This window comes from Dasypus novemcinctus, chromosome 20 (genome assembly GCF_030445035.2).
Source record: "Dasypus novemcinctus isolate mDasNov1 chromosome 20, mDasNov1.1.hap2, whole genome shotgun sequence".
NCBI lineage: Eukaryota > Metazoa > Chordata > Mammalia > Cingulata > Dasypodidae > Dasypus > Dasypus novemcinctus.
In genome coordinates this window covers 24244525-24271600 of record NC_080692.1, presented here as the reverse complement: position 1 = coordinate 24271600, position 27076 = coordinate 24244525, and the positions used below count along the sequence as shown (strand labels likewise).

The following is a 27076-nucleotide window of genomic DNA, read 5'->3' as shown; positions in this document are numbered from 1 at the left end:
GGCATGACCCCTGAGGTCCAGTCCTGGGTCTGCCACTAACTGTCTTTGTGCAGATGACCTCCACTGTCTGTGCCTCTGTTTCCCCTGTGAAAGAGAGTTCTAAGGGCACTTCCACGTTTGAGCCCCTTTCACTTCTTAGATTTTCTGTTCTGGAGGATTTGGTTCAGCAGGGAGTAGCTCTCCTGGAGGAAGATGGAGATGTTTTGTTCTGGAATCCTGCACCCTCAAGAAAGCAAGTCCTGCCCGCCCCCAGGGGCAATTGTTGCTTATGCAGACAAAATACCCTTCCAGCTCTCAAAAACCACTTCAGAAATCAGTCGGACCAATGACTCAAGCTGCTTCCCTCCAGCAGGGGGGCAGGCAGAGCTGATAAGAGCCCCCCACTGTGTTTTTGTGCAAGGCTTATCTCCTTGCAGACTCACAACAGCTCTGGGTGTCACCTCTTCTGAACACCTACACCCCTCTCAGACAGGGTGAGGCGCTCTGTGTTTAGTTCCCACAACCCGTGTAGGTGTCCCCGTTTGGGATGAGGTAAACTGAGGCCCAGAGAAGTGAAGAGGTTCACTCAAGGCCACAGAGTGAGGGTGGCTCTCAGACATGAGGCTGACCTGAGAGTTACCCTGGGAGGTCACCCCCCCCAGGTGACCAGAGCTGGGGGGGTCGTCACAGACCAGAATCAGATGGAAGGTGCTAGCACATGTTAGGACTACCAGACAGGAAGGAGGCCCCTCGAGATCCTAAGACTGGTCAAGCATTCAGTCCCCGCCTTGTGGAAAGTCCTCTGTCTTCCCGGGGTTCCTAAGCTTCCTGGAGGTTGGGTTGTCTTCTCCCCCCAATCCTGCCTCTACGCTCCTGCTTCTGCCCGTCAGGGATCTTACCACGCCCACCTGTGCCATCCTGTTGGTCAACCCAGCAACCTTTATCCTTTATTTCAAAATCCCCTCCCACCCAGCCATATTCACCCACGAAGACTGCGTTTGTGGCACACTTGACCGATGGTTTGGGGAACTGGAGGGATTTTACAAAACAGCAATGACGTAACTTTGATGGATATTTGATGCGTACTCTTAAAAAAATGAACCCTTCTCGGCCCTCTCGCCAGCGCGAGCTCCAGCTTCCCTCTCTCTCGCCGGGCACTCCTCTCTCTGTCCTGTTTTCCCACTCCTTCCTGCCTCAGCCCTCTCTTATCACTAGCCCCTTCTCGTAGGGAATAAAAACCAAGTTCCTCCCACTTCCTCTTGCAGGGAAACTGCCTTTGCTTGTTGGGCTGGGTGTCCACATCTTGCTCCACGCCTCCCCCTGGGTGTCCCTGGAGTTCCTGGGTGGGGATGCCCTTGGGAGGGTGGGGCCGGGTTACTTCTCCCACAGAGTCCTGTAGAGGGTCAAGCAGAGGAGCAATGGGTGGCAGTGAGAGCTGTAACTCCAGGGGCTGCAGCAGATAAAATACTTTTTGCTTGTGTCACAGTCAATGCACAAGGTCACTGGGAGACCCAAAAGCCTGCCATTTTGTGGCTCTTCTTCTAGTCTTCGGAGTTCTCCTCGTTTAGCTGGCTGATGAGGAAGGAGAGTGTGGGCAAGGCACACCTGCTTCTTTAGCCCTCTGGGTTGGAAGTTGTACTCGACACTTCTGCATTTATTCTGTGGGCAAGAAGTAGTTCATGGTCCCTAGGAGATGCAAGACTGGCTGGTCAACCCCCTGTGGCAACAACTGGCCACTTCCTGAAGGCGTCAGATGGCTGTCTCAGCCACAAGCAATCCTGATGTAACCGGGAAGGTCTGAGCTGTGCCTTGAAGGGAAACATCCCAGTGAGGAGCCGAGGGAGGAAGGGATTTGACAGGGCTGGAGGAGGGCACAGTGTGAGTGAAGGTAAAGAGCTGATCTGATGGAGACCCCGTTGGGGTAGGGCCTGCTGTGGAGGAGGAGAGGTATATAAATTGGGCTGAAAGAATGAGGCCAGACTATGGTGAGCCTTGAACATCCATGTACTTGTTTTTGTTTGTATATGTATTAAGAGGTTTATTTCAAGAACTGGCTCGTGTGCTTGTGGGTACTGGCTAGTCTGAAGCTGATAGGCAGGCTGGCAGGCTGGAAACCCAGGCAGGAGCTGATGCTGCAGTGAGGCAGAATTTCCTGGCCTTGATCTACTTTTTTTTATTTTCCCCAGAGTTAATTTAGGGCTCTTGTGCCAAATGGGCTCCATCTGGGTCACTGCTGGTTATGCATCGGGGCTCAGAATGAATCCTACAATGTTGCATGGCATGGGGAAAGAAACAAGCTTTATTTATTTTGGGGGGTAATGAGGGTCAGCAAGACAAAGTTGGCATGTTCCAGGGAAGGGGCCTTGCTCCTTTGGTTGGACAAACATGAAAGCACCCTTATCAAGGAAGGGACCCTCAGGCTGCTTGGGGCAGGGGGTCTGGATTTGAGTGCCTGCTGTTGGCAGCGGTTGGAAATGGCAGCTACCCAGCACCTGGAGGCCGTGGGCCCATTCAGGGGGAGAAGCCACTTGTTGCAGGAAGCTGAGCTTCAGGCACCTTCCCCTGCCCAGGAGAAGGGGAATCCCTGGCCCCAATGAGCAATTTGTCCGTGCAATCCAGAGTGAGCTCCCAGAGTCACTACTAGGTAACCTTGTTTCTGGCACAACTGGGACCTAAGGATTTTGTAATTTGTTTGCAAGGTGGAGTTCTAGCTATCTATGTTGCCCTCAAAATAACATGTGCAGGAGACTCAAAAGGCTGGGTTTTGGTAATCACAGGGCCGTTCTTTGTGTCTGCTGCCAGGCTCTATTTGGCACCCTGTGGGCTGGACAAGCAGGGCTTAGGAGTTGTCATCTTATTTTTTATTTTTTTTAAAGATTTATTTTTATTTATTTAATTCCCCTCCCCTCCCCCGGTTGTCTGTCTTCTGTGTCTTTCTGCTGCGTCTTGTTTCTTTGTCCGCTTCTGTTGTCGTCAGCGGCATGGGAAGTGTGGGCGGCGCCATTCCTCGGCAGGCTGCTCCCTCCTTCGCGCTGGGCGGCTCTCCTTATGGGTGCACTCCTTGCGCGTGGGGCTCCCCCACGCGGGGGACACCCCTGCGTGGCACGGCACTCCTTGCGCGCATCAGCACTGCGCATGGGGCAGCTCCACACGGGTCAAGGAGGCCCGGGGCTTGAACCACGGACCTCCCATGTGGTAGACGGACGCCCTAACCACTGGGCCAAAGTCCGTTTCCCAGGAGTTGCCATCTTAAAGCAAGCTTCTTTGCCTTGGTCCATCCCTAAATTGTATTCAGGGAGGGTAATTCCTCCTTTGCCCCAGAATATGTGGCATCCCATGACTTTTCCGGTTAAAGTCCTACCGCGACTTCTAGTTGCAAAACACAGGCTTGCTTCCAGAGTGCCAATGTTCAATCACAGGTGATAGTCAAAGCTTCCAATTATATCGAGGTTCTAGTTCCCCTCCGCCAGGAGGGGTGCGACCAGCTTTTCCTTTCTTGCTTGCTCACCTGACTGTGTTTTTGGAACACCCCAGGTTCAGGGTGAGAGGCTTAAGGTGAAGTAAGGAAGTAGGGATACTGTTTCGTGACTGTCACACTTAGCCTAGGATTTAAAGGTGATATTTTGCTTTCTGGGTCCGACAGGTCTGTATGCTGATTTTTTCCCTCTTGTGGGTTCTTCCGGGACCCCACTCCATGGTGGCACTTGGCCCTGGTACTTTCAGAATCGGGGGGCCCCACACTCCTGGAGGGCCCAGCAGCACCCAGGAGGGGCCCTCTTCAGAGGTCTAAGTCCAACGAGCTTCTAGGACCTGATAATCCACTTCTTCCCTTGCTCTCCTAGTGCAGGGGTGGTGGCACTTTCCTGTGGGCTTATTTGTGTTACCTCGTTGCTCTCTTTTGATTTTTCAGTCACTTGTTTAACTGATTTTTTTATATTAAACTCTTTCTGAATTACCTATTTTGGATTCCATTTTCTTGACTTGACCTTGATTATACACTGGCTATTAAACAATTTCTGACCTACCACCATTAAAGGAGATGTAAGGGGAGCAGGTGTAGCTCAGAGGTTGAGTGCCTGCTTCCCATGTATAAGGTCCAGGGTTCAATCCCGGTACCTTTGAGTAAAATCATACTAAATATAATGGCTAACTGATCATGGAGAAAATGAGAAGACATTTATTCCCATCAGCCAGCAATTACAAAATGCTACTCTCCTTGGGAGAGAGATATTTTTACTTAATTGAAACGCCAGCGCCTTCCTTCTCTTTGCTTTAGTTTAATTCCAGTGTCCGATATGGAATGCATTCCCCAAACTACTAATATAACTTCCAAAGCACCTGCATCATCAGGAGGGTTTGAAGGCACAGGGGGTACGGGGGACTCCATGCTGGTCTGGAAGGAAATTGGAAATTTAAATCTAAGTTTTCCTAGGTCTAGCTGGGGAAGAGGTACCCTGAATCCCATTTGATATCATGGGATTGTGTTTTCAAGAGATTCAGGATTCCTGCTTTTAAATCGCTGAATACCATCTTTGCATTTCATCTTCGTTCTCCTCATCATTTTCTCCATCACTGATAAGGCCTGCAGAGATGAATAAAGGGAAACTGACAGAGTCCACTCCTCTTTATTCCCAAAGCTAAGCAATGATAGCTGGGTAAATGCTGATCAAACAACAGAACAATTGACACTCATTGCCATTTCTCTCCACTGTTTCAGTGGAGCTTGGGGTTCTTCCTCTTCTTTTTATTCTTATGCTTCTTAACAGATTTTCTTTTATGTGTTCCACATTTCTTATCAGAAACTTCAGAAATGTCACCATTTTCCATGCATTCTTTTTCCATTTCTTCTATTTAAGTTGATTTATTTATTTTAAAAAAAGAGCTATTTATTTATTTATCTCCCCTTTCCCTCCCACCCCAGTTGTCTGTTCTCTGTGTCTATTTGCTGCGTCTTCTTTGTTTGCTTCTGTTGTCAGCAGCACGGGAATCTGTGTTTCTTTTTGTTGAGTCATCTTGCTGTGTCAGTTCTCCGTGTGTGCGGCGCCATTCCTGGGCAGGCTGCATTTTCTTTTGCGCTAGGCAGCTCTCCTTATGGGGTGCACTCCTTGCACATGGGCTCCCCTATGCAGGGGACACCCCTGCGTGGCACAGCACTCCTTGCACGCATCAGCACTGCGCGTGGGCCAGCTCCACACGGGTCAAGGAGGCCCGGGGTTTAAACCATGAACCTCCCATGTGGTAGACGGACACCCTAACCACTGGGCCAAGTCTGCCGCCTTAAGTTTATTTTTTAGAGCAGTTGTAGGTCCACAGAAAAATCCTGCAGGAAGTAGAGAGTTCCCATGTAGCCTCTCTCACATACACTTTTCCATAGTAACATTTTGCATTAGTGTGGTACCCTTGTTACAAGTGATAAAACAATATTATAATTATATTATTAACTAAGGCCCATAGTTTTGTTTTAGCGTTCAGTTTTTGTGTTGTGCAGTTATATATTCTTTTTAAATAAACTTTTACTATGGTAACGTATATTAAACCTAATATTTTCCATTTTAACAACTTTCAAGTATATGATTCAGTGCTGTGAGTTATTCACAATGTCGTGCTACCATCACCACCATCCATTACCAAAACTTTTCCATTGCCCAAAACAGAAACTCTGTACCCACTAAGCTTTAACTTTCCATTCTCCACTCTGCCCCCTATACTCTACTTTCTGTCTCTATGAATTTACATATTCTAGTTATCTCCTGTAAGTTATCTCCTATGAGACCACACAATATTTGTCCTTGTGTGTCTGGCTTGTTTCACTAAATGAAGCTTTGCTTTGCCATGAACCATCGTCAGTGCTATATCATCCCGTATTTCAGTCGTTTCTCTGACCTGCGCCCCAACTCCCCGTGGACGCTCATGAAAGCTGCTGCCACCAGGACAGGAAGGCTCAAGGATTGTGTAAATGGTTTTCAGATGAAACCATAGAAACTTTGCACCTGGCACCCCACCCAGAATATGACATCTATTGTATCTTGATGTCTGAGTGGAAACTTCGTGCTCCTCTCCTGTTACACATATATCAACACTTGTAATTTTCAAAGAGACCTGTGAGGTAGTCTTCTGGGTGGAGTTGGGTCCTCCAAAGGGACGTGTTCACCAGCAGTGTGAAATGGAAATAGGGTCTTTGAAGATGTGATTAGGGGACCCTAATCCAGTATTATAAAAGCCCTTGTAAGAAGAGGGAGATTTGGACACAGACAAGAGAGAAGACAGAGTTTGGAGTGATGCATGGAAAAGCCAAGGAATGCGAAGGATTTCTGCCATCACTAGTGGCCAGAAGGAACAAACAAGGATCCTCTCCTAGAAGGTTCAGAGGGAGCACGGCCGTGCTGGCAGCTTGATTTTGGATTTGTACGCCCCAGAGCTGTGAGGCAAGGAACTGCTGTTGTTTTAAGCCCCTCCCCAGTTTGGGGTTCTTCGGTATGGCAGCCCTAGATGACTAAGAAGGGTATGTTTTATCAGCTCCAAGTTACGTGGAAACTGCCAAGAGCATGCTGCTCAGATGCGAGACATCTTGGGATTGTAGGTCTCCTACCAATGCCTGTTCTTCCCGCAACAGCGACGCTGCTTCTTGAGGCTTCCTGCCCAAGTGGCTGCCTCTTTTCTTTGGTCCTGAGTTTCCCCATGGGTTAAGAATAGGGAATCATCTGTGTGTCTCCCCAACTCCCAGGGCAGTACGGAGCCTCAGCTGGACCGCCCCTGGGGTCATTCGCTGCCTCAGCTCTGGTTCCCTGGAGGCCAGCCCGGGAGCACCGCGCCTTGCAAGGGAGTGGAGATTCTCTGTTGGGTGAGATCGGGTCCCGCTGGCATTGCCACAGGGGAAGCAGATGATTTGGGGGAAATCCAGTTTGAAAGGAAAGAAACTGAGTTAGCTCTTAAGGGTCTGCTGGCCGGGGCTTGGGTGAAGGCAACGACACAGACGCTCAGTCTTCACCAAGCCACCTTTACGGCCAAGGTGAGCGGGATGGAAGCCCCTCTGGGGTCTTTTTCCCTGGGCGGGTTCAAATCACAGGCTGATGGGAATGAACTTAGCTTGGTGGAATGAAGTCCGCCGACTCTGCTGATCCCTGCCTTGGGACCCCCGAGCCTGCAGCTGACTCTGTGGTTTGACTAAGTAATTGACAGAATGTAACTTTCCTTTCTCAAAGGCCCACAGGCAGAATCCCAATACCTCTCCTGGAATGTGGTCATGATTTAAGATCATCCTTGAAGGGGCTAACTGACACAAATGCCAGGCATATTTGCTCCAAGATCACTGCAAATCTCTTTGGGATGTAAAATTACCATGGGGGCCGATCCAGGTGGCTGCCCCAGGCCACCTCGGGCCAGTCAGCTCTAACCACGGGAGGTCTCCTGGGAAGTCCTTCCAGCCTCATTTTCTATGCTTAGGTCGCAAGCACTGCTCCCGTGGCCAATCGCACCAGGGACCGGAGTCCTGCCAGTGAATGCTGACAGAGATGCTTCTTATTAGGTGCTGAGTGCAAGGTGTCCGGACCTTCTCTGTAGGGGGAACCTGAGCCAGGTGCATGGAGAGCAGCAGAGGCCCTGGGGGCAGAGCTGGGAGGAGTCTGGGCCTTTCTAGGCACCCCCCTCAGTTCAGATGGAAAGCACAGAGCCTTCTCTCCTCCTTTGCTAGAGCCCATCAAAGATCATGACCTGCACTTAGTTGTTATCATCTCTTTAGTTTTTTTTTTTTTTAATTGAGGGACATACATACAGTATAAACTTCCCATCTCACCCACTCCCAAGCACCATTCAATGGGATCAATCACACTCCCCAGGCTGCTACCCTCACCTGTTATGAAAGCAAAAGCATTCTCGGGGCCATTCTGATTCTTTATTTGAATGTGATGAAAGAACTTACTAGTGAATCAAAGAGCAGAACACAAAAACAGGCCTCTGCTTTTCCCTTCCCACAGCATTTATCCCACTCTGTGTAATTGCAGCTGCCCTCTCTGAAATGCCCTGGGTTACAGACTTTCTGAGCAGGGGCTATATGTCTCCCACACTGGTGGCCTGTAAGGTGCCAGCAGGGGTGTCAATCCTTACCAGAACCCCCTTTCCTGTCTGCTCTGGTCAGAGCAGAGCACGAAGCAGATTCTTGTGGGAGGCTGGGAGGGGCAAATGAAGCGGCATTTCGAAGCTCACACAAATTGTGGTGCGCCTGTCTGCTCACCCCAGCTTCTCCTCCAACTCCTGGGCCAGCGTGGGGTTAGCTCTGGCCCCTCTAGGTCCCGCACCTGAGGTCAGAGGCCACTAGCTCTGACCCAGCTCCTGCTTGTGGGGTTCCAGCTTGTTCTTGTTCTCTCCCACTTTACATCCATCTGTGGACTCTGAGCTTCAGCATCACTGTGCAGGTGATCACCTTACAGAGACCACTGAGCCAGTCTGCTGGCTGTGTAGCGTGAAAGCCTTAAACATCTACCTACCTCCTTGGGGTTCTACATCTCTGAACTAAACCCTGATGGGGACACATTCAATTATTCATTCAACCAACAACTATTTATGGGGCAAAAAATTAATTGAGGGTCTGCTAGGCAGCAGACACTAAATAGCATCTCAAGAAGCTGCTGTACACCCAAGATACTGTTCAGTCAGAGAGTCTGGGCATGAGCTTCTGGCTTTGACGCTTCTATTAATTGTGGGACCTTGAATCAAGATCCCTTAATCTCTTACTTCGTGTTTTTATTAGAGCAGAGAGAGCATCCTCCTGACCTACTCTTCATAGAAAGAGAGTGAACAGCAGCAAAAAGACAGTTGAAAACCGAACAGTGCCCCCCAAAAAGAAAAGAAGCAAAGTATCTTTCCTTAAGATGACCCCCGCCTCCCCGCTCTCCCTCATCAGCTTCCTGAGAACAAAAAGTGGCAGGAAAGTTAACACAGAACCATCCACTGCCTACACGTCGCCCACACGTGGGTAACCAAGGAAATAGCACGATTTTCCTTTCGCCCTGCAGGACCAAGGCCATTTCAAAACACAAAAACTGGTCTGGGATATTGACATAATCTTTTTATTATGTATCAAATTGTCTTCAACATAAGTTACAATCTGATTAAATTTGATAGATATATTTTTTTAATCTATTTAAAGACCAAAAAATTCTTTTTATGTACAATATCTTTTGTCTAGAGTCTAGCAAATATAGTACCTTTCATGGCAGGATTTTCTGCTTAACATAACAAGCAAAAACAAAGTCCAAAAAAAAAAAACAACAACAACAAAAATCCAACAAACCAAAGTAGTCCCTTGAATACAAACATTCTTATCAAATAGGAAATAAAGCATTAAAAAGACAGATACGGAATAACTCTTTGTTTAGAAACGCGGAAGGAATACTAAAGTTAGTCACGAACGAAAAGTCTGGGGCAAACGTTCCTGCTCAGGGACCTAAGAAGACTCTAGACCATATCGCGGCTCCGGCGGATGGCACAGCACAGGACCAGGCTGAAGATCATGCCGAATACCTGCAGGGCAGGAGGGCGCGTGAGGACAGGCTGCTCTGCCAGAAGGAAGGCCGAGGGAGAGGGGAGGCCCCGAGCCATTCCGCCCAAGACGAGCAGCCACTAGGAGAATGGCATCTACGAGGCCAGACGAGTTAATGGGGACTGAAGCAGGAGAGACTTAGGCTAGATGATGGGAAGGACTGCTGGGATTCTGAGGGCCAGCAGGCAGTTGCTACTGGAAGCTCCAAGTCACACAGGTTCATACCCTATCTTTTGTGTCTGTGCCTGTGTGCTGTACATTCTATCTGAACGGGTACTGCTGCGTCTTTCTTAAGATGCAAGCCTTTCTTAGATGCGGCTATGGCGTGCAAATAAACAAGAAGGCAGGCGGTTCTTTCTTTTGGGACAGTCTCACCAGGGGCAGGGGAGGGCCAGGGGAGGACACCAGGATCTCAAGAGAGCCAGGCCGTCCCCGCGGAGGGCTGTGTCCCTTCCTCTCACCACCCCCTCGGGGTGCTGCGGATTCTATGGGTTTCTCTTTACTCTATCGCAGGAAAGAGGGGGTGACACCAGGAAACCTGGATGGCCCCTGATGGTTTCCGGGGGCTGATTAGCAAGAGAGTGGGTTCCTGGAAGCTTTCTGCCTTCCCTTCTTCTGGCTTTCCATTTTTGGATGCCTTCAGTCTTCAGGGGGAGCTTCTAGAGAACTACCGCCTTAGGGACCAGACAAGTGGATGCAAGAACACACGTTCTGAAGACTTGCCCCGGGATAACTAGTGCCTTGGGGCCAGTTACATTCTTGCTACGCACTAAAGTGTTGGCATATGGACCAGTAGCCTTGGCACCACCTTACAGCTGCCCCACAACCCTAACGGTTAAGAGAATGGATTCTGGAGACTCGCTGGAGTCCAAATCCCAGATACTCTGCTAAAGAAATCAACTTACCGGACCTCTCTTGTTTGGAAAATACCAAGAGTTCCGCCTTGGAGGCACGCAAGGGTTAATTTAGTTAATATACATCCAACGCTCATACCAGTGCCTGGCAGGCCAAGTGCTTAGTAAATGCTAACGCCCCTCCCAGGACCCCCCCCTCCCAGGACGCCCTCCACTCACCATCACCACGGCAATCCCGACAGCCACTGCGCCGATGATGTGGAACTTGCTGTTGAAGACTTCCTGGATGGCTTCGGGGCAGGGCTTAGGGCGGCAGATGGAGATCTGGGTCACACACAACCCCAGCCCCGTCTCCTTCCTCCCACAGCCCCCATTTCCCACAGGGAGACCCGGGCGGGGACCACAGTGTTCAGGGAGATGGGAGGCGGGTCCCTAAAACCGGGGCAAGAAACCAAGGAAGGAAGAGGAGGGTAGACCCCTGCTCTGGGCTCTGTTCCTGATCTGGTGGTGGGCGCCTTCTGAGCCTGGAGTCTGGACTCTGGCTCTCGCCGGGCCATCAGGAGCCTTTTACAACGACTAAAACGCGGGAGCCCTGCTGCAGAATGTCCTTGCGAGCAGGCAGGCTGGGGAGGCAGGGCGTGCGGAAGTGGAGGGGCGCTCCGGGAGCCACAGCGAGGCCGGGCGCTTTGTTCCTGCCCTGGTCTGGCCTCTGCTCTGCTGGCCTCGAGGACATGAGATGGCCACACCCCGCGTCTCCCCCCCCAGGCAGAAGGTGGTCATTTCCGAGGCGCTTCCACTCCCCGGCCCTGGAACTGGGTGGTGGACCTCACTTCTGCCGCCGCGGGGTCTTCCCAGAGCCATCAAGGGGCCGGGGGTGCAGGAGGCTGGTCGGGAAGTTTACCTTCACGGAGAGGGTTGAGACTACGTTCTTTTCCGGACAGATGTCCATGATAAATTGTTCCACGCCCCCGATCAAACCACAGCAGTTCAACTGCAGAGACAGGGGCAGAGGCGGGGTGAGAGAAACAAAAAACGCGATTAAAGGAGCACCACCCCGGGCTGGGAGAGCAGCCACTCCGTGCATAGACACGTTCTGGAGGTAGGAAGACGGGGTGCTCGTTGCAAAGGCGACCTACCGCAGAGTGGATGGCTCTCAGGGTTTCCCGCTGCGGCTCATCCTTGCCTTTCAGCTTATTGTAGGTGTCCTTGTAAAATTTCTGGACTTCGGCAATCACCTGCAATGGGGGGGAAGGAGGGGGAGGGGCGGTGATGGCTTTTTGATATGCTTCTTAACGGGCAAATGTCACCTGCTCCACCTCGTTCGATCTCTTCACATTCTCAGTCAACCAATTCCCAGGCTCAGAACGCGGCCCTGAGAAGACTGAGCTGCGGGCACCACCGCTCGGTGCCTCTGCAGCACCGCCACGTCCTCCCGCAGCCTTCGGGAGCTTGTTCCAGCCATTTTCCCTTTTTCTCTTGTACCTTTCCTGGCACCTTCAGCCCCACATGGCCCCTTCTCCTCTACCTACCAGACTGAGTCTCTTCCAATAGAGTTAAAAAAAAAAAAAAGATCTGCTCCTGCCCTGGCTATTTCTTCAGACTTCTACCTCCTTTATTTCTACTTAGAGGCTGAGTGACTTCTGGAAAATTACTAAGTCTTTCTGTGTATCAGTTTCCGTACATGTAGGATGAAGATTCTAATAGTCCCTACCTCATACCTGACTGTGCTACGATGCCTGGTCAGGGTAAATTTGGAAAAGGGTTAGCTGCATCTTTTGTAACCATCCCTTCCTATCTCCATGGCTGCAGTTTTTACTGCTGATTATTAAATAGATTTTTAAAAATCTGGGTTCCGGCATCTAGCCTCTCCCTGCTCGGACTACACGTTGTAAGACAACCCCACCTAAAACCCCTGGTCAACACTGCTCAGTGGCTCCCCACAGAAGGTCCTGCTCAGGTGTGCCCAGACTCTTCTCTTACCTGGAGCGGCCCCCGACCCCCTGCCATCCTACATCGCTTCAAGAGTTTAGGCCAATGCCCTCTTCTCCAGGAAGCCTGCTTTACCGAGGAGACCTCCCCCCTTTAAGACCCTCCGGGACTTCTGCATATCAACCACTCCGATGACATTATCACACCCATTCCTTTCTCCCACACCCGACGGCAAAGCGCCCTGAAGGGAACCACAGCGTGTGCGACCCTGGAGCCCGCGCAGCGTCTGGCACAGCACTTGGCTCGCGGGGCACTTTAACACAGATTTTTAGATTAGATGAAGGGGCAAGGGTGTCCAGCCCAGGAAAAAGCCACCTACTCCTGAGAATTTGGGGAAAGGTATGTGGACACATGCACACAGCCCCCCAGCTCGTGCCTGCCCTCCCACTCACCCACTACCCACGTGCACCCACACCCCCACCCATCCCAAATATCTCCTGACCACCCACTGTGTGCCAGCACTGTTCAGGGAATGGTTGGACCGATATACACAGAATGGTGGGTGCTCACCCACCCTGCTCCCCAAGAACCTGTCCTGCCGGGCAGATGGGAACACCGCCAAACGAGAGGCTGGTTCCACGGGCCAGGGCCCGCTCCAGCGACCAGCCACGACACCCTTCCGCCCTCTTCACCCCCTGCCCCCAAGTCCCCAAACCCAGATCCTCAGGGGAAAAACCTACCTCGTCTTTGTGGGAATATCCCCAGACGGCCGCAGCAATCTCAATGGCAAATATCACGAAGAGGAAGCAAAAGAACTAGAAGGCAAACAGGGGCCAAGGGTGAGCACAAACCCCAGCCAATGACCAGAAAAATCCGGCCCTGGGCTCCCAAAGGGGGCTGCTCAGCCAGCAGGTGTTTTGGGACAAGGAAGATGACAATGGACTGGGGGGCACAAGAAAACAGCCTAGAAAGGGAAGGGGGAAAGTTCACAGAGCAGGAAGAGTTCACAAGGCAAGGACAGTGCAAGCTGTAGCAGCAAAGGAGGAAAAACCTCCCTAAACATTGGGATTAAAAAACAAAACAAAACAAAACAAAAAAACAAAAAAAACATTGGGATTAGAGGGTGTTAAGAGTCAGCAATAGAACCCCACTGCTCACTCACAAAAACATCAGAGATTTGAGGTTAAAATAAAGGAAGTGAATACCCACCCGGTGGCCTTTGGGGAAAATGGCGAGAAAGAGAAGTAAAGGTACCTGTGGATTCAGGGTAAAAAAGCAAACGTGGTCCTCGAGAAAGGAAAAAACAAAGTCCTGGCATTTAGTTGCCTAAGGGAAGTGATAAGATAGGCTCCAGCGAGGCAGAGGAGGGCTACGGGCGCGGGCACCCGGGGTGCAGGGCGAGGGGGCTGCCGGGCTGGGGGGCTGGCAGGCTGCGGGGCAGAGGCCGAGGGACCCTCCCGGGACCCTCTCCACCCCATCCCGGCCCCGCCTGGCCTGTGGATTTTGGGGGTGGGCTAGCAGTCAGGTGGTCGTGGGAAACATGGGGAGGGGGTACTCACCAGCCCCAGCATGCACTGCGACTCCTGCACAGCCCCACAGCAGCCCAGGAACCCCACCAGCATCATGAGGGCGCCGGCTCCGATCAGGAAGTAAACCCCTGCGGGCGAGGACGCTCGATGGAGGCCGGCGTTTGGAGACCCAGGCGCTCCCTGCCACGGCTTTGCCCTGCGTGTGCCCCCGCGCCCCCCCCCCCCCATTCCTGCTGCCCCGCCCGGGGGAAGTGCCCCCTCCTTAGAGAGGAGCCTCTCCCACCAGGCTCCCTTCCAGGGCCCAGAGGCCTCTGCTCCACCTTCCCGCGGCCTCCCTGGAAGGTGCCCGTTCCCCCCCCCAGTAGAGGACAAGGACTACCCACGGGAATTCCTGGATTCTGTTCAGGATACAAACTGGTCCAGTCTATGCGCTGTTTAACTTCCGGGACTCCGACGGGCCTCGGCTGGCTCCCGCCTCCCAGACGAGGCTGCCAGAGCGCGCCGTGAGCGGAAGGGGCTGTGTGCTCGGACATCTATGCTCAGGGGGCATGGCACGCAGTTCTCCTGCCTCCACGCCCTGCTGCCAGGTGGCAGGTGGGCAGGTGCAGTGAAGCCCAAAGGCACACAGGGATGAAGGTACAAAGATCTTGCTCTAGTGCAAAAGGAACGCAGGCCTGGGTGTCAGGGGCCCTTGATTGGGTCCCAATTCCGCTGTGTGATCTTGGGTAGACACTTGCCCTCTCTGGACCTGTTTCCTTCCGATAAAATGAAAGAGGTTGGTTGCTAGAAAATGTCACAAGACCCCTATAGAGCACACCGAGGAGATCTTACAGTTGCAGTCCATTTACTCCAGGTTAAGGAAGAAACGGATCCTTCTGGCCAAGGGCAAGGTGAGTGACACTAAGACCTCATTTTTTTAGTGATTAATGGGGTGGGGGGGTGGGGTCAAGTTTGAGAAGGGCAGGGACACCCAACTCCTATCTGTACCCCAACACCATGCAAATGCCTGGGACAGGGGACAAGGTCAAGCAGTCCCAGCCCCCTGTCCATTCCACAGCCCCCAAGGGAATGCCCAAAGGGGTTCATCTTGCAGTTGTCTTCTTGAGAAGCCACAGCCATCCTGCAGGAATCACCACCCCCGACACACAGACAGACAGACACAGCAGGCCCCATGGGAAAACTGGCAGAGCCGTCCCAGTGCCTCCCTGTTTTGCAGGCATGTTTTGTCGAACCACAGTCACATGGCGAGGGCACCAGCTCTGAACCCAGACTGCCTCGTTCGAAAGCCAGCTCTGTGACCCTGGAGCACTCCAGTTCTCTGTGCATCTGTCTTTTCACCTGCACGTTGGAGATGCTAGTAGCACCCACCTCAAGGGATACGGCAAGGACTCAATGTCATAATCCACATGTACGTAAGAAACACTAGTGTTAATCTTACTAATTCCAAGGATGGGTGAGAAATAATTAATAGCCACTGGGATAAAAGGTCCGAGATTTGCTGCTCCCTCTCTACTGTCCTCTAACTGGGATGCTGGAGACATCCCGGAAGTAAAGGCTGAAAATTAAAGCGTCTGTGATGCTTCTCCACAATACACAACAGGAGTGAGAACCCTCAGCAGGTGACACGGTGACCTCACTGTCCTGCTTCTGTGCCCTCGGTGCAGGGCGGCAGCTCCGTAGGCACGGACCGTGCAATCTGCCTGCAGCTGAGAGCTTGTGGGCAGCCCTGGGTGCACACAAGGGAGCATTTGTGTCTCCTGCCCCCCCCCCACATCTGTCATGATGTCAAGTCACGTGGGTTTTCTGGCAAATACCTAGGTGGGATGTGAATATGGGTATTGTTCCCCTGCACGCCAGCCCAGATTGGGCTGGCGGACAAATGCAGCTTGTCCTGGAGTCGAGTCCCATCCTCCCATGCAGTGACCCACTGGGAGGGCACGGGCTGGACTTGGATTGGAGCCGCTCCACGCACAGGGTCCTGGGGAAGAAGGAGCGGCCTTTGGGGTTCTCGGCTCCTGGGGCGGGGCGGGGGGGCACCAGGGAGCTGAGGCATCAAAGAGGCCCGAGTCTCTCCTCATCTCCCCAGGGCAAGACAAGGACAGATGAGGTCAGTCCTTTGAGCTCCACAGCAGGGGCTGGATAAATAGGGGTATTAAGAGATCAAAAAGATGTACAAGCATAGGAACTACGGACGAGTGGGAACGAACAGACAGGCGTGCGCTCTCTAAGCCCAGATCCCAGTTTGTACGCCTGGGTGGCCCTGGCAGAGGCCAGGGGTGCTGGGTCAGCAGGACTGGTGGGCTACTAGAGGAAAACGCATTTCCCAGGCAGAGACCCAGCACCCAAGTGAGAGAACATTCTTTTAACAGGTCTCTAGGTTAAGGTTAAATAGTTATCCGGGGTCTCAGAATAAGATCTCATGATAAAGGGTTGTGTTGGCATCTCCAAGGCTCAGACCAACTGAGGGCCGTGGCTCTGTCCTCTCCAGTTGGTGGTAAAGACAAGAAACTCCCTGGCAGCAGCTGATGGGAATTTCAGCAGCAGCCGTCGAGCTATAGGATGGCTCATGGGGAAGCAGGTTCCCAAGCTACGGGACTGCTGCAGGGCTTGGGTTACTTCTTAAAAGGGCCGTCCAGTGCCCTCTGGAAAGGCGACTACACCCCAAGCTTGTTAGCAAAGGCCAGCGATGATAAATGCCAAAGTGTCCCTTTTATAAAACAAGTGAATGTTAGTTTTCTGCGTGACTCATGGAAAAAGTTAGTTGTCATGGAGCCTTTGCTAGGATTACCACATTAATTTGCGTAAGGGCTGTTTATTCTGCTTTTCTCAGGCTGATATAAAAGCCCTCATAAAACAAAACAACAAAAACTTTGGGGCAGCAGTAGCATATGCCAGGGTGGCCTGCAACACAGGAAATGGATGGAGCATTCTCTTTCACAGTTTAGCAGGGTTCTCAGCTTAGGCCAGGCTGGACATGCCATTCTCCTGTCACCACCACGCCACCTTGCAAATGGCGCTCAGCACGTGTGTGTGTGTGTCTGTGTGTGTATGTACCTGTGAGCGTCCCAGGCTCCTCCAGCTCAGGAGTTTGTTATCCATATCAGGTTCAAAGGGACCTGAGCTCCGACCCCTTCAGGGCACTTGCTTGACTCCTGTCCCTCCCACTGATGACTGTTCTCATTAATGAGCACCTCGGTGGAGCCTCATATGCAAGCTTGCTAATTCTCTGCTTCAGAGAAGGGTGTGTGTGTGGGCCGAGCCAGTTTCAGGAGGGGGAAAACGAGGCACAGAGCAACAAAGCAAACTGACCCAGGCCACAGGCCAGAAGGAGAAAGCAGCTTCCTGAGGACAAGGGCCCATTCTGAAAATCACCTGCGCCTCGTCATAAACAGGGGGTGGTCCCAGGCTGCCCCCCAGGTATCTTCGCTCAGTGGCCACAGTTCTGTAAGGACACCAAGGAGTTAAGAAAGGCTGGTGGCCTGGGACCAAGCAAGCGAAGCTCCCCAACACATCTGCACCCTGAGATTAAGACAGCTGCTGACGGGCCGAATTTGCCGGACCTGAATTGGAGGGAAGGCCTGGCTAAAGCCGCCAGCTGCTCTGGATGTTGGAAAGCGTCTTTTTTTTCACTTGCTTCTCTGCCTGGGTAGATGCTCGCTCTTTGCTTTGAAAACTGTGGCCCTGCAGGAAAAGAGGCTCCTTCAGGTTTCTAGAAGAGGGAGCGGCATGGTCGGCCAGCCTATGGGTTACCCTGTGGACTAGTGTCCCCGTGCAAGGGACGATCACCCCATGGGGTCGGGAAGAGGCCAGGTGTAGCTGGCACTGCAAGTTCATCTGCTGTGAGAGGGGCTGGGTCATCTCATAGCACACGGGGGAAAGGGATGCAGGGACGCAGGGTGACGCCACCCTGGCCCTTCGCTTATGGGCCACAGTTTTCCATTTCCCAAAGCTCTGAGTGAACGGCAGGGCTTGGCCAGACCCGGTGGCCTTGAGCTGATGTTCTAGTGTCCCTTGCATCACCCTCTGTTCCCTGGGTGTCCCCAGGCAGAAGTTTTAAAAAAGCCAAGCTCCCTCCCAGGAAGGGGGTCTGGCCTCAAAGGGTCCTATCCCTCTGGCAGTGTTAACGGGGCAGTGGCCACCAGCCCCGGAGTAGGGATGGCTGCGTCCCCTTGGGATCGTGTCTTCGCGCCTTCCCCCTGGCCACGGCAGGCATGCCCACTGCCCATCGGGGGACCCTGCAGTGACCCGGGCGCCCTGAACCTGGGAAGGTCCCAGAGGGAGGCCCTGGCTCCTCTTACTCCCCCGGTCACTCTGTGTGGCTTTCCAGCCGGTCATTTGCTGGCCAGGGTGTCAGGGCTGGGGTTCCTCTCCGCCCACTGCCATCTGGGTGAAGTCACAAATGCCAAGAGAGCCTCCAGCCCGCCCCCGCCAACAGGGCACGCTCAGCTCAGGCAGGGATGAGAGTTTCTCTTTTGTCCTGCATAGGGAGCTCCCCACCCCCCATCTAGCAGAGATGATCCAAGCAGCAGCTTTCACTGGCCTGGGTTCCAATCCCAGTCCTGCCTCTGGAGGGGTATGAGCTTGTGCAAGTTAATGATCCTCTCTGGGCCTTGGATTCTTCACCTATGAGATGGGAAGCATTCCAGGTGCCTTACTAAGGTAGGAGGCGTAAATTATTTAACAATATTTGTAACACAAAGAAGGGGCTCTGAGAGCTTAGTCTCTTCCTTCCCATCTTACCTGCTCTCCTACCTCATCTAAAAATACAGAGAAAGAGCCAGAGTCCTGGATTAAAAACAAAAACCTGGTAGCGGGGAGCCCCTGAGTGCCCTTCTGGGGCCTCTGGCTTAGGAGGACCCCCCTGAAGTGGTACCACCTGCTTCCACGTTCCCACCGGCATATCTGCTCCCCCCACAGAGGGGCTGTGGCCCCCACCACCCGTCATGAAGTTGAGTCAGGTGTCCCCTTGGCACCTGGTGCCCCACGACCCCCCAAAGTGGCATTCCAATCCTGCCTGCTGACTCCCAAAAATACTGTTGCTAAAACAAGCCAGGGAACCAGGTTTTAAAAAACACTGTGCTCTTCTTTCTCTCACTTTCTGACACATCTACAAAACCCCAAATAATAAAATGACAAAAAAAAGCTATAAAACCAGGAAACCAGGGCTGAGGTGCTGCCGGGCCAGACAGAACAGGCTGTTTTTAAAGACTCCCAGCCTGCCTGGAGCAGCAGCACGCGGCCTGAAGGCACGAGAAATAAGCCCTGTCTAAGGTTTTCAGAACTTTCTGTAGCCTTTTTTAAAAAAAACAACTTCCTAGGTGGGCGGGAAGGAAGTGCCCAAACTGGAATGACAGCATCATCCTAAAAACAGGGGGCTGCTTTTGCTTCTCACAAATGCAATGCTTCCTACCCCAAAACTGGGCAGAGAGCAGAGCACACATTCTGTTCCCTGACTCAGGAGCTGGGAAGCTGCAGCGGCAGGCCTTGGTCCTGCTGAGCCTCTTGGGCTGTTTACATGGTGATCTGGCCACCAGGGCAGAAGGGCCTGGGAAGGAAACCTGCTCCCTCTACTCATGGTCAAAGGATCTCAGGTATGTTTAAACTGGAAACCTTTCCCTGACAGAAGAGGCAGTTTAGAAAACAAAACTAAACACCAGGCATTCACACCTGCCCCGGGGCTTTCACACCTGCTCTGCGTGTTCACACCTGCCCGGTGGGCTCCTAACTGCCCCGGGCCCTGCACAATTTTTTCCTACTGACTTGCCTGGATTGTCCAGGAGGCAGGTGGTCTTTTTGGCTCCAGAGTCCTTTCTAAACAGTGGGGACAAGAGCCACCTATCTTCCTTCTGGCACTGAAGATCTTAAGACAAAGTTTTTTGAATTAAGGAAAAGGCAAAGCCTAAGAAGACATGGAATTAGGTGAGAAGGTCAGGGTGAGAACACAGGTTCTCAAACAGCCAAGGGTGGCAGCCCCTCTGCCAGTCCCAACCTCCCACCCGAGGACGGCCGCCATGCCTGGCTGAGCCAGCACGAGAAGAAAGCTCATCGGTCAGATGCAAATTCACGGGCACACCTTCACGACACAACAGCCTGGAGGACAAGCTGGCCCAGGCAAGGGCAGAAGTCTCTCCCGAGTCCCGGCCCTGAGCTGGGCAGCAAACCTCTGCCACTGGAGGAAGTGCCACGTCCCTCACCTGTGTAGAAGCCGGAATCGTGATTTTCTTGCTCAAAGATGCTCTTGGTCTGGGAGTCGAATCGGAGCCATAGTCCAATGGCAAGGACTGCAATTCCGGCAAGCTGCAAGGCACACAGGACGTCAGCATGAACTCTGGCTGCCGTGGATGGCACAGACCCCGAGCACCGAGGAGCTAAGCCTGGGAAAGACCTTTGGGGTCCCTTTGGTCTCTGCCCCTCACCAGTCACCTGGTACTACAGTCAGTGGTGAAAAAAAACATTTGCTAAAAATATCACCAGTTGGGCATGAACATTCACCAGCCAGCAGGAGCATGGATACATTTTGGGCAACAGAATATTGTAAAGCAAACGGCAATAAACAAACCACAGCTACAAGCCATATCGTGGTGGACGCATCTCATAATTAACAAAAATAGTAAGATCCACAAGAACACACACAATATATTCCATACAGTTAAAAATTACTACTCTTTAGGGAGTTTCTATGTGTACATTTATACCTGCATATAAATGATAAAGGGAAGACAAAAAAATTTTTATTAAAAGTCAAGTGAGTGGGGGAGAAGTGCTTGGGTTCGAAGGCATTGGCAATATTCTAGCTTTTGACTTGAGTGGTGCTGACAGGGATATTCATTTCATAATTATTCTATAAACTGTTTATATTGTGTATCACACAATTTAAAAAAAAAGAGAAAAAAAAAACCCATGCAAAGAATGCACCCAAGTGCCAAGGAGGGTGGCTGGGTGGTATTTATCAGACCACACCGAACAGTAAATAGCACATCAGAGCTGCCCCGAGTGTGCCCACGTTTGGCCCTTTCCCTCTTGGCCCCTTCCATGCTACCCAGCCCAATACCAGATTTCAGGAGCAAGTTCTTTATGAGTGATCTTTACATACATCAGACACAAACCCTGTAAGTCATCCTCTAACCTTGAAAAGTTACAAAACTCCCATTCCACAGGTGAGGAAGCTGAGATACTGGACCACGAAGGGCAGACTTTCTCAGTAAGGGGCAGAATGAGGCGCCAAGGCCTGCCTCGGCAGAGCTCAACGCGATGCCTGCCAAGGGGGCCGTCTGCCAAGCCGCCGCCTCTCCCCTCGGCCCCAGCTGGGCTCCCCCAGCTCTTGTACCAGGGCTTGCCTGGGAGGCCCACAGGCCTCCAGTGGAGTGGCCGGCTGGATGCTCAAAAAAGTGGGTGGGCCCTGGGCAATGGCCAGGTTTCTCGGGCCCACCCTTCCCCACAGAGGGGCCACCCCATCCAGGCCCTTGGTTCTCTGTCCCGGGAGCTGGCCACAGTCCACGGCTAGATGGACCTCTCTCTCTTTTCTCCTCTCCTTGCCCCCATGACTTGGCAGTGGGTTTGGATGTGTTGGGTAGAGAGTGGAGAGACCAACAATGCATGGACAACCCAACGCCTCTGCCTGCAGGGAAGTGAAGCCTTGTCCCCCGTCCCCGCCCCCGTGGTGAAAGCTGGCTTGGTTCTATCACACAGGTGGGCTTCCACAGTGAAGTGAGCACCAAGGGTCTGGAAGTCCTGGCCTGGGGTCCTAATGCATCAGTTTTCCTATGTGCAAAACAAGAATGGTAAGAAGTGGCATTTCCTTCTCTCTCAAGTTGGTTAAAGAATAAAGGATGACATAACAGCCACTAGAATGGTTATTTTAAAAATGGAAAAGAACAAGTGTTGCTGAGGATGTGGAGAGATAGGAACCCTCGTGTATCGGTGGTGGGAATGTAGAATGTGTAGCCACTGTGGAAAAGAGTTTGGTGATTCCTCAAAAAGTTAAAGAAATACCATATGACCTGGTTACTCTAACCCTAGGTACATCCCCAAAAGAATTGAAAGCAGGGGCTTGAATAGAAACTTATATACCAATGCTCAGAGCAGCGTTAGTCACAAGAGCCAAAAGGTGGAGAAAACCTGTGTCCATCAACAGATGAAGGGATGAACAAAATGTGGTCTCAGCCTTAAAAAGGCAAGCTGTTCTGATACGGTTAAGTTCATGTGTCAACTTGGCTAGGTTATGGTGCCCAGTTGCTTGATCAAGCAAGCACGGTCTGATTGGTACTGTGAGGATATTTCATAGATGGATTTACATCATTAGTCAGTGGCTGCATCTAGGGCTACTGCATCTATGACCAGCAAAGGAGATTGTCCTCAGCGACGAGGGGAGTCTCCTCACCAAATCAGTTGGAGGACTTATCTTAAGGTGAACACTGAGGATTTCAGAAGCTGGAAGGAAGAACTGATACCTTTTCTTCAATCATCCATCTTCTCCTAGGGAATACAACTTTGCTGGCTTTGGAGTTCCCAGCTTGCAGCCTGCCCCACAGAATTCCAACTTGCAATCCCCATGATCACGTGAGCCAATCCCCATGATAAATCTGATGCACACACACACATCCTAGTGGCTCTGTTTCTCTGAAAATGAATACACATGTGATAAACATGGATGAACCTCCAAAACATTACAGTAATTGAAATAAACCAGACACAAAAGGATAAACAGTGTATGGTTCCACTTAAAACAAAAAAGAATAAAGGAGATTTTAATTCAAAGTACTTCTGAACGAGGTACCAGATGGGCTTTGGGAGAAATTACTTTATCAGCACTATGGTCAACCAGTCAATTCCTGCCCCTGTGGACAGTCATCCAGCATCTTCCCAAACTTCCCAGCCCTCACCTTGGGCAATGTCTCATTGCTGAGGCAACACCAAACGTAGGTAAGACCTATGTAATGTGGAAGTGCCCCAAGGATGCCAGACTTGAAGGCAGGGGAATTTGAGAATTAGCAAGAACCTAAGGGCTTTGTGTTCAAACCAAAGGGCCAGGGTTTCCTTCTTTTTACCTAACACTGTGCTGGTGAGCAAGGGTCTCCAGGCTAATCCAAAACAGCAGAGCATTACCTCATGGGGGGAGAAAAAGGGAGTCTCTCCCACCCTGTGCCCAGCCCAGAGATTCTCCTTCAGACTGGGCAGCTAGGAACATTTCAGGCTAGAAAAAGTGTGTGACTTAAACCCACTTCCACTGGGAACTGGACACTAAGGGGGTTCTGACTCAGCTGAAGGGCAAGGGCCTGGAGAGCTAACAAGGAAAAAAAGGTGGTACTTCCTCTTCCTGCACCCAACACACAGACTAACAGACGCCGAAGAATTAGAAGACTGAGGTCCACGGGCCACCCCTTTGGGCCTGAAAGAGTTCATCTGAAAACCTGTAGGCTGGAGCTTCAAACACCCTGAGGGAGCACGGGCAGTTTTAAGTTTTGGCTAGCACTCGCCACAGACTTTCTCCTCAGCCTGGGCCTACCCCTGGCCGGCATCTGGGTGATGCTGCTCCTGGGTGCACCCAGGACCCGAGGCCACCCTCCCTTCCCTTCCTTTCTGCTCTAGGCTTGTGCTTGTACAGGGATTATCTTCAAGTCATTTTATTCAGCGTGTTGTGTAAAGTTACCTACCCGCCTACCCCTTACACTGCCAAAAAAACTGGACAAGTCACCATAAAAAGAAGAGAAATAGTCCCATCCAAAATAACTAAGCTATGAAAGGTGACATGGGAAGCAGATGTGGCTCAATTGATGGAGCGTCCGCCTGCCACATGGAAGGTCCAGGGTTCAATTCCCGGGCCTCCCTGACCCGTGGTGAGCTGGCCCACGCGCATTGCTGATGCGCGCAACGAGTGCCGTGCCACGCAGGGATGTCCCCTGCATAGGGGAGCCCTACACGCAAGGAGTGTGCCCTGCAAAGAGAGCTGCCCCACACGAAAAGCACAGCCTGCCCAGGAATGGCGCCACACACATGGAGAGCTGATGCAGCAAGATGATGCAACAAAATGACACAGATTCCCAGTGCCGCCGAGAATGCAAGCCGACACAGAAGAACACACAGTGAATGGACACAGTGCAGCCAATAGGGGGAGAGAAATAAGTAAAATAAATCTTAAAAAATAAAAAATGAAAAAAAGAAAGGTGACATGAAGCTTCATTCTACACAGAAGCTTCTCAGGGGCAGGAGCTGGATCTCCGTGGGAATCACTCCACATCAGAAAACAGGTACCAAGATGAAATATCCAGAGGGAGGGGCCCTTCAGTTTCAGTCTGAAGCATCCTGAACGATTTGCAGAAGTCCAGTCATATATCTGGTCTACATGCACAGGTGGAAGGACACCTGGGCTGGGACCTGGAGCCAGATGGGGAAGGAAGGTCTTGGGTTTCATCTGGGCCAAAGACACAGCTGGATATAGGAGCTGGGAGTCCCCCACATTTGGACCCCATCTCAAACCTAATGTCACGCTACTTGGTTGTCAAGGCCACAGCACTTTGCTAAAAGGTGGAAGGAAACATGGCTGGCTATGGAGAAAGAAAAAGCTACAACAGAGATTAATCTCTTATGCCTAAAATCTCACTGTAAGAAAGGAGGAAGGTTCAAGAAATCCAGAGTGCAGGGAGGCCCAGGAGCAGGACTGGGTGCACTTGGCTCACAAAAGCCCGAGGAATGAACCCTGCTGCCTTTTTTGATTGAATCACTGAGCTAATAGGCCTGAGGGGATGTATCTCATTAGATGCCCCCCCCCTTTGTCTTTATTTTTTTAATGTTACATTAAAGAAATATGAGGTCCCATATACTCCCCACCCCCCTCACCCTACTCCTCCCATAACTACAACCTCCTCCATCATCATGAGACATTCATTGCACTTGGTGAATACATCTCTGAGCACTGCTGCACCACATGGTCAATGGTCCACATTATAGTTTACACTCTCCCCCAGTCCACCCAGTGGGCCATGGCAGGACATACAATGAACAGTAACTATCCCTGCAGTACCACTCAGGACAACTCCAAGTCCTGAAAATGCCCTCACATCACATCTCTTCTTCCCACTCCCTACCCTCAGCAGCTACCATGGCCACTTTCTCCACATCAATGCTACATTTTCTTCGATTACTAATCACAACAGTTCATGAATAGAATATCAGTAAGTCCACTCTAATCCATACTCTATTCCTCCATCCTGTGGACCCTGGAATGGTTGTGTCCACTCCACATCTATATCAAGAGGGGGCTTAGATTCCACATGGATGATGGATGCAATTCTCCTGCTTTCAGTTGTAGGCACTCTTGGCTCCCTGGTGTGGTGGTTGACCTTCTTCACCTCCATGTTAGCTGAGTGGGGTTAAGTCCAATAAACCAGAATGTAGGAGTTGCAAGTCTGTTGCAAGTCCAGAGATTCAGGTCCCCTGAGTATACACTAAACTTCAGTGCCAACCACAGGTCCGTAAAAGTAACAGGAGAGGCATGTGAACAAAGATCACATCTGAGTCCAACTCCATCACACAGGAACACAAACTCCAAAGTAGGGCCAACTGACAAGGCACTTAACTCCATCTGCCATGACCATAGAACCTGTGGGTCTCTGTAGCCCTCAGAAGAATCAGTACCTGGGGCTGTATTTACTTTATCTATCTTGGGGACTGCTGAAGTATGCATAAGGGCAACCCCTCTGATAACCTCCTGGCTCTTTTTTGGAGACTCACAGCCATATAAACTCATTTGTCCTTTCCATTTCCCCCTTTTATTCAAGGTCAAAAAGCATTTTTAACTCCTGATATTATAGGCTGAGATATTCTGCTGGTCTGAGTTGCCTCTTTTATTCAAGGTCATTTTCTAGTTATATCATCAGGTGGTACTTAGTAGTAATTCCTCCGCACCAGGGAGGCTCATCCCAGGGAGTCCTGTCCCATGCTGGGGGGAAGGCAATGTATTTACATGCTGAGTTTGGCTTTGAGAGTGGCCACATTTGAGCAGCATGGAGGCTCTCAGGAGGTAATTCTTAGGCACCCTGCAGCTCTAGGCCTAGTTCTTATTTCAGGCTGACAAGCATCGCCATTAGTATCAAGGGCTCATTGTTGGACCATCCTTCTTCTTTGGTCTTTGCCATTGCACTTGGGTGATTGTTGCTGTTCCATTAGGGAATGTGATAGAGCTCCCCTGGCTAGGAACTCAGCACTCCCTCACTTGTCATTTTTAATTGTAACCACTATGAAAATATCCAAACATTTTTATGTACCCTGGATAAGATGCCCCATTTTCTATAAAGCTATTGGAGAAATTGCTTCAGCTGGCTAGGTCTCGGGCCACGCAATATGTACAACCTCTGCCATGTAATAATGTCCTCCATGGAGGTTCAAGCAGCACTATCTGAGGGCTGTAAAGTACCTCCTAGGAGAACTCCTCAATTTTTAGTGAGGCATTGCTGCCTCTCCTTCCCCTGCTATTTTTTTTTATTGTGGTAATAAATATACAATTTGTCACTTCCATCATTTTTTAAGTGTACAAGTCATTGGCACTAATTACATTCACAATGTTGTTACTACCATCACCACCAACATTATCAAAACTTTTCCATCGCCCCACAGAGAAACTCTGTACCCATTAAGCATTGGCTTCCTATTCCCAACCCCAGCCCCAGGCCCTGGTAACTTGTATTCTAGACTCTGAACTCTATGAGTTTGCTTATTCTAATTACTTCATATCAGTGAGGCCATACAGTATTTGCCCTTTTGTGTCTGGCTTATTTTACTCAACATGATGTCTTCAAGGTTCATCCATGGTGTCGCATGTATTAGGACTTTACTCTTTTTAGGGCTGAATAATGTTCCATTGTGTGGACAGACCACATTTTGTTGATATATCCATCTATTGATGGATACTTGGGTTGCTTCCATCTTTTGGTTATTATGCATGATGCTGCTATCAACATTGGTATACATGTGTCTTCTGAGTCCCTACTTCTAATTCTTTTGGTAATATATCTATGATGGAACTGCTGGGTCATATGGTAATTCTATGTTTAACTTTTTTAGGAACCGCCTACCTGCCCTACCCCAACACCCCTGGCATAATAGTAGGAGAAACTAAGGCACAGAAATGGGATGGGATCAGCAACAAGAGCAAAAGCTAGTTTTTTATCCTTTGGGCAATCAATTATTACGGGACTTCCAAAAATAAGAAAATTGGGCTCTGGGAGCCAAGAAGTTGATAATTTGCTCCC

At 51.0% G+C, this 27076-nt stretch overlaps 1 protein-coding gene across 1 annotated transcript in view; it reads right to left on the bottom strand.

The window, feature by feature from the left end:
* Nucleotides 1–9023: 9023 nt before the first annotated feature.
* Nucleotides 9024–27076, bottom strand: part of CD9 (CD9 molecule) — a 34951-nt gene continuing 16898 nt past the window's right edge. The window contains exons 2-8 of the mRNA XM_004448576.4: nucleotides 20024–20126; nucleotides 13860–13957; nucleotides 13041–13115; nucleotides 11508–11606; nucleotides 11273–11362; nucleotides 10591–10674; nucleotides 9024–9498 (exon numbers count right to left, since the gene is read on the bottom strand). Coding sequence (XP_004448633.1) covers nucleotides 9433–9498; nucleotides 10591–10674; nucleotides 11273–11362; nucleotides 11508–11606; nucleotides 13041–13115; nucleotides 13860–13957; nucleotides 20024–20126 — 615 coding nt within the window. The 3' untranslated portion in view covers nucleotides 9024–9432. The remainder of the gene's footprint in view (nucleotides 9499–10590; nucleotides 10675–11272; nucleotides 11363–11507; nucleotides 11607–13040; nucleotides 13116–13859; nucleotides 13958–20023; nucleotides 20127–27076) is intronic.